A 10,956-nucleotide genomic window follows, 5' to 3' on the forward strand; every position below is an offset into this window, starting at 1 on the left:
CTCTCCAAAGAGTTTGTCTAACCAATCCCAGCGATCATCTTGTCGGAGTTTAGAGACTCCCTTTTTAAGTTGTTGAATACTGGCATGAATCGATTCTGAATGGTCAGAGAGATTCATACAACACATACCTTCAAAATCTTCACAACCATGGCCTTGTGCTAAAAGCAAAAAATCTATAGCAGCTCTATTTTGCAATGTGGCATGGCAAACACTATCTACATCTAACAGAAGACCAGACAATGCCTTGCTAGCGGCATTCGTCTGTTTAGCAAGCCAGCAGCCAAGCTTATCTAATGTTGCTAACGCTTTCCCAGCAGCGGCTCCTGGTAGCAAAAAAGAAGAAAAAAAGCGGTGACTAAAAGACCAAAATTCTGTATTATCATCACAAATACTTCTTTGCTTTGGCCCATCTAACGATCCCCAGTTTATGAAGCTCCGTAGGTGTCCTCTGTAGCCTCAAGAAAGTCAGGAAGTTGTTCCGGAGGATGATCTGGAGGTTGAGCAGGGTCCCCGCTGGGCTTGTCGGGTGCTCGAGGAAGGGATTCACGGAAAGGACGCACGTTCTTTGCTGGAATCCACCTAGGGCCTTTTTCTGTAGAGACACAAGCATAGCCTCTTCCCCACGTGACAAGAGGATATGGTCCCGTTATTTTACCTGTTTCCGGGTCGCGAACCAACACTGGGGCTTTAACTCGTGTCTCGAATGAAGTATTCGCGTTGAAATGTCGAACTATCGGAGGATTGTTATCTAGCAAAGAACAATTCAAAAAATTAAAAACATACAAAGCTTTCTGTAGTCGTTCCTCAGGGGTGGCAGCCCCTACTCCCCCTTTTTGTTGTTGTAGTAAACCCTTTAAAGACTGGTGAGAGCGTTCAATTAGAGATTGACCTGTAGGGGAATGAGGGATGCCAGTAGTGTGAATTACACCCCAGGAGTCGAGAAAGGTTTTTGTTGCAGTTGAGACATATGCAGGACCATTGTCCGTTTTTATCTGAGAAGGTATGCCCAAGGTGGCAAAAGCACGCATTAAATGTTTCCGAACGTCACGCGCCTTCTCTCCTGTGTGGCAAGAAGAAAACAAAGCGCCTGAAAAGGTGTCAATGGAAGAATGAACATATTTCAATTTACCAAATTCTGGATAATGCGTAACATCTGTTTGCCATAGTTGTAAACTTTGTAGACCTCTAGGATTAACCCCTCCTGCTATCGATGGGAAAGAATGCCTTTGGCAGTCAGGACACACGGCGATAATATTAGATGCTTGTTGGGAGGTAAGCCCAAACTGTCGTTTGAGACCTCCAGCATTCTGGTGAAAAAAGGAATGGCTGAGTTTAGCTTGTGCTATGCGATCCGGCAATACCTGTACTGGTAATGTCAGCATATCTGCTCGTCGGTTCCCTTCTGCAATAAAACCAGGTAAAGAAGTATGTGATCTGACATGCATAACAAAATAGGGATGAGGGCGAGAATCCAAAAGAAAGATAAGCTCTTGTAATAAAACAAACAGCTCAGAATGTGAGACATCACGTAATACAGATGCTTCAGCTGGCTCAACAATCCCTGCAACATAAGCTGAATCAGTAATAAGGTTAAGTGGTGTAAACCACCTTCGAAAAACTCGAACAACTGCAGCCAGTTCCACTATCTGGGGAGAACCAGGAACAGTCTCTATGTCTGAGTCCCATCGTCCGTGCTGGTCGTCCCACCATAAGATGACTGATTTGTGCGATTTCCCAGACCCGTCCGTAAATACAGTAAGAGCCTGTAACGGCTGATCACTTCTTTTCGGTCTGGATATCAAGTGAATATTGGCATTAAGCAGTTTGTGCGAAGGTGGGTGGGATGTGAGTTGACCCATATAGTCTGCCAGTGCCATACTAAAAACATCTGATTGCTGATAAAGCCATTGTAGATACATGCTTGTCACAGGTAGGCAGATACAAGTAAAGTCTACCCCTGATAATGTTAGTAAGCATTGTCTGGCTTTAATTATTAAAGAAGCAAACATCTCATGCTGTGTTGAAATAGTTTTTGTAGATTGATTTGGCAAAAAAATCCATTCAATAATTAACAATGGGTCTGGCTTCTGAGAGTCCCATTGAAAAATCAGTGCATGAGGCTGTCGAGCAGGATTTAAAATAATGAGATGAAAAGGTAATTCAGGAGCCCATCGGTGAACTTGCCTGTTGGTGATCGCTGTGGCAACCTTTTGCAAAGAGGCAACAGCCTCAGAGCCGAGACTGCGAGGGGAACACAAGTCAGTATCCCCTTTAAGCAGTTCAAATAAAGGACTTAAGTCTGCATTAGAAATTCCCAACAGCGGTCGGACCCAATTGATTGTTCCCAACAATTTCTGTACATCATGCAAGTTTCTAATGTCTGTCTGTATCTGTAAGGGTTGAGGAACTATAGTCTGAGCCCTGATGCGCCAACCTAAGTACTTCCATGGTGATATTTTTTGAATTTTTTCCGGCGCAATACAGAGGCCTGCCGAGTTGACAGCAGCCGTGACAAGGGCTACAGCTTCCTCCATGACCTCGTGATGTTGTGTGGCCACCAAGATGTCGTCCATATAATGATATAACAAAACATTAGGCATCGTGTCCCTAACAGGACTAAGTACTTTAGCTACATACCACTGACAAATTGTAGGACTATTCTTCATTCCTTGTGGCAGCACAACCCACTGGTATCTTTGCAACGGGGCTTGCATGTTGACGCTTGGAACTGAAAAGGCAAATTTAGGAGCATCATCAAGGTGCAGTGGAATATTGAAAAAGCAATCTTTAAGATCAATGACAGTCAAACACCAATTTCGAGGAATCATAGTAGAGGACGGGAGTCCTGGTTGGAGAGCCCCCATGTCTTCCATAGCGTCGTTAATTTTTCTGAGGTCGTGGAGCAAGCGCCACCTGCCGGTTTGTTTTTTAATGACAAAAATAGGCGAGTTCCAAGGACTGGTAGAAGGCACAATATGCCCTTTTGTTAATTGCTCTGTAACTAATTCTTGGAGGGCGCGAAGCTTTTCCAGTGGTAGGGGCCATTGATCTACCCAAATAGGGGTATCGGTCTTCCATGTCAATTTAAGGGTGTCGCGCGCTTTAATGGCCCCCTCTAAAAATGGGTCCAAATGGACATTCCCCACTGGGACAGCACATCACGTCCCCACAGGATCAGAGGGACAGGTAACACAAAAGGTTTAACAGAGGCTATATGCCCCTCTGGACCTTGAATCTGAATTAATTCCACACTTTGACAGCTGTTACCAGTTCCTCCAATTCCAGCTAATGTGTAGGAAACATTAGCCAGAGGCCATTGTGGAGGCCACTTAGCCAGAGATATTATCGTGACATCAGCTCCAGCATCAATAATTCCATTTAGTACTACTTGCTGCTCTCCACGAATAAGGGTACATTGACATACGGGTCGCTTCTGAGAAATAGATTGCACCCATAGAATTTGTGGGTTCCCTGTAGACCCAAATCCTCCTTGCCTTTGATAAGATTGACTAGGAGTGGGGGAGTTCGTCCCCGCAGGAATCAATATTAATTGCGCTACACGACTACCTTTAGGTATCGTGCAGGGAGGAAACGGAGTCCATGCCATAATTTTAATTTCGTCAGTACTGTCAGAGTCAATGACCCCTGGTAATACAAAAAGCCCTGACAATGTAGTAGATGATCTTCCTAACAACAGCGCCTGTGTTTTAGGGGGTAAGGGTCCCGAGATATCTGTCGACAGCAAGTGAACTGAGCAATCAAGTAATGTTACTGTGTGAGCGGTTGCCAGGTCCAATCCTGCACTCCCGGCTGTTGCTGGACGAAAACTTGAGACGCTGCTGCTTCCCTCTGTGAGGGCTGGAATGCTGGCTGCAGCTGGAATGTCGGCTGCGGCATTTATGTCTGCACGCGTCGCTGCCTCGCGCTCCGCAACCAGTTTCCCTGTATCAGTTGACCCTGAAAATCATACTTAGACCGACATTGATTAGCATAATGACGCCCTTTTCGACATCTAGGGCAAAGCCCAGGGGCTTGGTGCCTAGCCCCCGCATTCATAGTCAGGCAATTCTTTTTAAAATGCCCTGATTTACCACAGCCATAGCAATTTCCCAAGCTTGACGGACCACGCATGGCTGCAAGGGCAGCAGCCATGGCCTCAAATTTATGATCCACAGTGCCAATTCTATTACAAGCCTCCACCATTTCAACCAGTGTAGGATTCGGATTAGGAAGGGATTTCAGGAGCTTTTTACAATCCACATTAGCATTTTCAACAGCCAGTTTCAGCAACAGAATGTCCCGCGCTTCCACATTATCTATCTGACGCTCCAGAGCCTGCTTTAATCTATCAATAAATTGCATATAGGGCTCTCGAGGTTCTTGAGTAATAGTTGTAAAAGCTTTCTGTGGCTTCTGTGTGTCCGGGACCTTAAAAAAGGCCTTTTTCGCTTCCTCACGGATCGCTTCTAGAGCCTCCCGAGGGATATCCCGAGCCTGGGCTACCGGATCAGTGTGCTGACCCGTGCCGGTAAGATGCTCTATAGTTAAAGCAGCCACAGCTTGATTAGCATGACCCGCAAATGCACGGAGAAGTACTTGGAGCCCTCCCCTCCAGTGCGACTCCCACAACGAAAACTGAGTCGGAGTTAACAGTAATTGCGCTAAGGATTTTAAATCATGAGGAGTCATGACATAGGTATCAAAAACCAAAGTTAACAGACTTGCGAAATAAGGAGAGGAAAGCCCGTGCTCAGTGACGGTACGGCGCAACTCCTTAATTACAGAGAAAGATAAGGCTTCCCATTGTGCCCCCCGGCCCTGATAAATCACAGGAGCAACTATCATTTTTGCAATCTCGAGATCCCCTTCCTTTAAGGCTTGGCGTTTTATATTAGCCCATGCGTCGTGTGGGTCAGGGGGACATAAGTCCGTCTCCTTCTCGGGATCTACCGGCCCCGAATCAAAGGAGTCCTCCCCCACAGGATAATTTGCGGCGCCGACCTCTGGGGGTCCTCGGCAACTTTGACTTTCCAAAGGCGGAGAAGGGACCATGGGGGTAACGGTCAGGGCGGCGGGGGTATTCCCTTTAGTCTTTACGTCGCCATTATTACTCTCCTCTTGAGCTTTTAAAGCTTCAAAAATGATCCTCCACCACGGGAGCATATGCTGTGCTTCTACATTCCCCGATGTGGCAGAATCCCACAACTTCACCCCCACATCATCCCGAAGTTCCCGCGTAAAAATATTAGAAGCAGTTACAGCGGGTATCTTCATTTGTACCCATTTAAGCATGGCTTTAAGGTCGTGCCCAGAGATAACTTTCCCATGCTTTTGAAGAAGAGCTTTCATAAGTTCATATACGTCTCTCTCCGGGGAAGACGCTTGATTCCCCATGTTTCCCACAGCTCACCTCTCTACTCCAGAGGGATTTCAGGCCGGCCGGCTCCTGCTTCCTTTCAGCAGCTCATTCAACGTTCCGTGGGACTCGCAGCCTGCCGCGCAGATAGGCAGTTCTTTGACCCGATCGCGTCCCGAACTCGGATCACGTCGGGGTCACCAATTTGCCGCGATTGAGAGACGGGAGGCAGGCTTGATGCAAGCAAAGTTCTCCACTTTATTACATGTAACACTCATTTTTATAGAAAATCAGAAGATGCGTGTGTTAAATTGATTGGTTGCTAAGCTTCCGAATTCTTATCAGCGCGCGCTAATTGGTAGCTACTTAACACTTAGCAAGTGGACTAATAGCAACTAAGCCTCTCCTATAAAAAACTCTAAATTCCTAGCTGTCTGCACTGTCTTCAGCCGTTTATCAAGCATGACTCACAGGTTAGCAATTCTTCACCATATCAGCACTTTTCCCAGTGCTTTTCTCTTCCCTTTATCAGGCCTCCCAAGGTCTGCAGCCCACAAGTTCCAGTACATCCCCCTCTAACAACGGAGCAGCACAGGCCGTTCTGTCTGAGTCCTTCAAGTCGTACCCGACAGTTTTTAAAAAAGAATTACATTTAAAAAGAGCACAGTATTCCCCTCCCACCTTTCCCAAGAAGCTCAGAATAGAAATGGTTCCCCACTTCCAACACACTAATCACCATGCAGAAGTTTAAACACACATTTAAAAAAGTATAATAATTCTTGACAGAACAGTAACAAATGCTAATCACTACTATCACCTGCTAGTCTAAATTGAGAGCTGCCCTGCTTTAGGTACAGGTTTTTTAGATTTTGCATAGCAATTGCACCTATTTTCAACTTATTTCACCATCAACATGAAACATTATTGATTTGAAAAGGCTGTGAAACACCAAGGAAAAAAAAGCCTGGAATCAATCAAACCAGGAAAATTCAACTTCCAATGTGAACTGAAATCAGAAATTTACCCAGCTAGTTTTATCTCCCTCAATATCACAATTGTACTTCAATAATTCACGTGTTTTCCAAGCCTAATTCATATCCTCTTAAATAGTACTGTGGTATTAATTGAAATAAAAAACACTGATGTTTTTCTTAATTTAAAAATAAACTGCGAAGCATACTGAAGGAAATTAATCCCTGAGTAATGAGACATTTAAAAACTGCATCCTATTGACAGTCATTGCGATATGTCATGACGCATACTCTAACAGTCAGCACTATTAACAGGCAGCAACAGAACTTCTCATAGTCCAATATATTTGCAGCGTTGTTGCATTGATTCCATTATCTTGTTTAATGAAACTGCAAGTGAACATTAGGAAATAGGATAAATAAAAATAGTGTCTTTCTTATTTTAAGTTGAACGTCAAATTGACAGCTAAACCATGCTGGATCCCAGAAAACTCAGAGCAGTGATGGTTAGCAACTTGTTTCTTTGGATGTCCAAAAGATTTTCACCAGGTATCTTCAACCAAACAACAAGAGGAGAACAATTGTAACGGAGTTCACTGCTATTAATGGCACTGTAGAAGAAAAAAAAAATAAAATAAAAAAAGAGAAGAGCAATTGTGAAAATTTTCTTCTGCACATCACAAAGTGACAGAACTTATTATCCTGGGAGACTACCTTTTTAAGGAGCAAAATCAATCAAAAATTTAAAGATACACTGAATTTTCTTATGCAAAAATCAGGATTAGTGCGAGGAGCCAGGATCAAAGCCTAGGATACTAAAAATTAGGAAGCAACAGTATAAATATTTTTATATGGCCCACCATGTTATAACTTTGACTCAAATAATCCTTTCTCCAAATGAAACAAAACCATCTCAAGGTCAGTTTCTACCCTTGGCTTTGCTGTGATCTAGAAGAAACATACCAGTTTTCACTCTGTGGTGGGCAAGACAGGTTAACATTTGTTATTTCCTCTTCATCATCATCATCTATAAAAGGAATTTTTGGTGTGATTTATAGTAAAAAACTACCAGTAACTTACAAATTAAGAGTCTAATTTTCCCCATCCTTTGAGGCACATAGGCCTGGCTTACCTTTAAGAATCCCAGGAATTACATTTCCCTCACCAGGTACTTCAAATAAAATTGAATTTAGCTAAAGTGAAGCTAATTGCACACTCTGATTGATCACCAAGCTTCCCCCCAGCTCCCAAACTCTGAGGAAAGACAAAACACAGCAGCAGCACCACAAACCAGAATCAGTAAGGGAACGTTTTACACTATCAAAATTAGGGCACTTTAGCTGGGACCTGGGCTATACAGAGTCCATGCATGAAGGAAGACTAGATTGGAAGTGACAAGCAGAAATAGCAGCTGTTTGGTAAATGAGTCAAAATCCTGATGTTACTTCATTAAAGCACAGAAACAAAACTTTACAGACAATAATATTTAAACAAAAGATTTTCAACTTACCTCTCATAACAGTTTGTACAGATCGAATAAGGTTTGTTAGCTGTGTTTTAATTTCTGGTTCCTCTCCAAATCCTCCCATCCCTTGATCACTTCCCCAGCCAACTGTGTCACATAAAAACAGCCAGACATGTTAGAAAAAAAAAATGCAACAAATACTACCAGCAATATTAATGAGTGATCTATCTCAAATATAGTGAAGTTTATTTTAATATTGAAAGACAAACGACAAACCAATTTACTTTATTTCACGATCAGATTTGAATACAAGATACTGAAAACTGTTAAACCTTTTAATGAACGCAACAGTAATGACAGCTCAATGTTTCTGTAAAGGAAACCCTTACCTTTTAATACACTACTGTTCCCTGCATGCCAGAGAAACAAATGAGTTTATCTGGGCTTCAAAAAAACACCCACCAAAATAAAAATAAATCCAATCTGTACACAGCCCTTCACCAGAAGAGAAAATTGCAAATAACTGTTGAGTATGAAGTGATGCTTCAGCAGAGAAACGAGCTGCATGACAGAAAACGGTCAGCACAAATTCCAAACAGAGATGATGGTGTTTGTAACTGCTATAAAAAAAAAAAAAAAAAAAAAAGACAGACTTGGGAACTTTTCCGAGGGCTACATAAGTACTTAAGGTTTACAAAACCCTTCAAGGGAGAAACCCTTGCCTGCCTGCTGTGGGGAGGCAGAACGTGGTCCCAGCGAGGGGACCAGGGATTTCCAAGTCCTGCTGGTCACAGCCCTGACCCGTTTGGGAATGAGCAGAGCAGAGAAGGGAGCGTCTCCCAATATTCAAAGCTGCACTGTGCAACCCGTGATTTTCTTTTCTCCAGAGACAATTTTGGAGTGATTTTTTTTCCCTTTCTAGTCTCTCTCACTCTGTTGGCACTGGGGTGGGGGCAGTAGGCGAGTCCTCTCTATCACCAGCCACTGCTTCACACTCAGACGAGCCTGGAGTTATTCCCAAGTCACCTGGGGCCAACAAGGGACTTGACCCCACATCTCCCTTTTCCTCGAGCTGCTGCTCATCACAAAGCAAAAGAAAACCTCAAACCCAAACTGAGCAGGTCCCTTGCAGTGAATCCTCCCAGGGAACGGGAGAAAGGGATAATTATCTGCCCTCCTGCCAAAAATCCAAGCTCAGCCTGACTTTGAGAAGTCAGGATTCTCCAGATCAGGAAACTGGGAAACCTTTGACCATAGGTAATTTTTTTCTGGGGCTTTGCAGATCTTTGTGTCAGTAGCTTTTCTGTGTTTTGTAGTCTTGTTTTCTTTTAAAGGACAAAGATGCCCCCAACCTTGGGGATCTTTCTTCAGTACCGCAGAAACGTGAGCATGAACGTGCAAAGACTAGGAAGTGTTATCTCATCAAAAAAAGGGCATGACAAGATGAAAGAAACCATCTCACGCTATCACAACATCCTGATGCATGGCACAAATGGAGATAAAATAGTAGAAATGCACAGAAAAAATAAAGTTATGGGAAAAAGAGAGACAAAGCAGTTACAGGAGCAATATTAACCACACCAACAGAAGATTCAACTTCAAGACCGAAAACCCCAGAGCAATTCCTTGCATGTTGATATTCAACACCGGCAAGGAAAGGCGGCAAAGGAGGGAGGGCGGGGGTGCCGCAGCACCGGCTCCCACGAAGCCCGGCGGATCGGGAGGGGCCTCCGCAACACCGGGCGGCCCTCCTGCACCCGCGGAACCCGCTACGAGCATCCCCAGGCCTGTTAAGAGCCGGGCAGCCGGATACCGCCAGCCGGGCTGCGGGCGGCTCCTCCCTTCATGAGGCCAGGCCGGTGACGACTCGCTGCAACAAGCCTGGCCCGGGCCTCCCCCCCCGCCCCACTTCCCTCAGCCGGTCCGTAGCTCACCGTGTCGAAGGAAGCGCTCCTCGTGCAACACGGCAACAGCATTGACGATAAGGAGGACAGCCTGCAACAACGAGTACAGCGTGAACGCCATGGCCCACCGCCAGGGCAGGAATCGGCCTCCGAGCGGGACTTGACTGGGAGGGGTGGGGGGTTGGGAGAGGGCAGGGTTAGAGGCGTGGCCTCTGGGCCGGGCAGTGGGTTCCCCCCCCCCGGGGATGAACCCCCCATTGATCTTTCGGGGAGGTGGGAATCACGCCTGACCACGTACGGCACACGCAGCACACGTGGCCGAAGAGCCCGCGGTCACCCGTGGAAAAGTCTGCTTGTCGCTTAGCGAGTGGCCTGTTGTTTTAGCCCGGTTTCGGCAGAGGAGGGAGGTGCTGCCTTGACTTTCACCATCGATAATTGTAACGTTGTACCTTCCAAATAGTGAAAGGGAAACATTATCCCAGTGTGGGCCTGCGAGGTAGCCCCCATGGACATCACGTATTAATAATCTAATATTAGTAGAATCAGTCAAAACCATAAACCATCTTATATGCAAAAATACAGGGGTTTATATTTAATTTTATGGACAACATCTGTTTTTTCCCCCTGTATTTTTTCAATATATATTGATCTATGTTTCTGTTCTATCAGGAAATCAGCTCAGATCCCAATTGTTGTTTATCCAAAATGTAATGACCGCAGAAGTCAAGATTCGTAGCAGAATCCAAAAGAAAACAATTCTATTTTATATTGGATTGATTGGGGCCTCTAGGAACTTCTGCAGTCAAATAACAAAAATAATAATAACTGGAGCTCAGGGATACTGTATAGTTATTGATACATAAATACACTTTTTTTTTCTGTTGCATCTTTCAGTCCGATTAGCTGAAGGGGGCGATTTGCATAATCACTCTGATTTTATTTCTCAGTAATCATACAGTATGTAAACCCCTTAACTCTGGATGGTTGATAGCTTTTATTACTCAGTCAGGGTACAATGATTTGCATAATCACTGTGCTTTGATGGTTATTGGACTCATTCATCGTCATAGCAATGATAACTATGTGCTTAATGTGGTGGACTGCAGAGACCCCATGTCGATTCTTTGCCCTGCCACAGACTTCTGATACAATCTGGGCAAATTATTCACAGTTTATCAATATCATATCTCCATGCTTCAGCTCTGGGTTAAGATCCACTCACCAGCAAGCATGAGATGATCTGATACTTCAGCAATTAAT

At 44.5% G+C, this 10,956-nt stretch overlaps 1 protein-coding gene across 2 annotated transcripts; it reads right to left on the reverse strand.

The window, feature by feature from the left end:
- Positions 1-5,590: 5,590 nt before the first annotated feature.
- Positions 5,591-9,855, reverse strand: LOC141917589 (immediate early response 3-interacting protein 1-like). Of its 2 annotated transcripts, XM_074810928.1 has the most exons (4): positions 9,727-9,855; positions 7,838-7,939; positions 7,291-7,354; positions 5,591-6,938 (listed from the first exon to the last, which is right to left on the reverse strand). In XM_074810928.1, the coding sequence occupies exons 1-4, from the start codon at positions 9,815-9,817 to the stop codon at positions 6,794-6,796; spliced, it is 402 nt and encodes a 133-aa protein (XP_074667029.1). In that variant the 5' UTR covers positions 9,818-9,855; the 3' UTR covers positions 5,591-6,793. The 2 variants fall into 2 exon arrangements, with proteins under 2 accessions (XP_074667029.1, XP_074667030.1); XM_074810929.1 differs by lacking the exon at positions 7,291-7,354.
- Between the last annotated feature and the right edge of the window lie 1,101 nt (positions 9,856-10,956).

Source organism: Strix aluco, chromosome W (genome assembly GCF_031877795.1).
Source record: "Strix aluco isolate bStrAlu1 chromosome W, bStrAlu1.hap1, whole genome shotgun sequence".
NCBI classification, from domain to species: domain Eukaryota; kingdom Metazoa; phylum Chordata; class Aves; order Strigiformes; family Strigidae; genus Strix; species Strix aluco.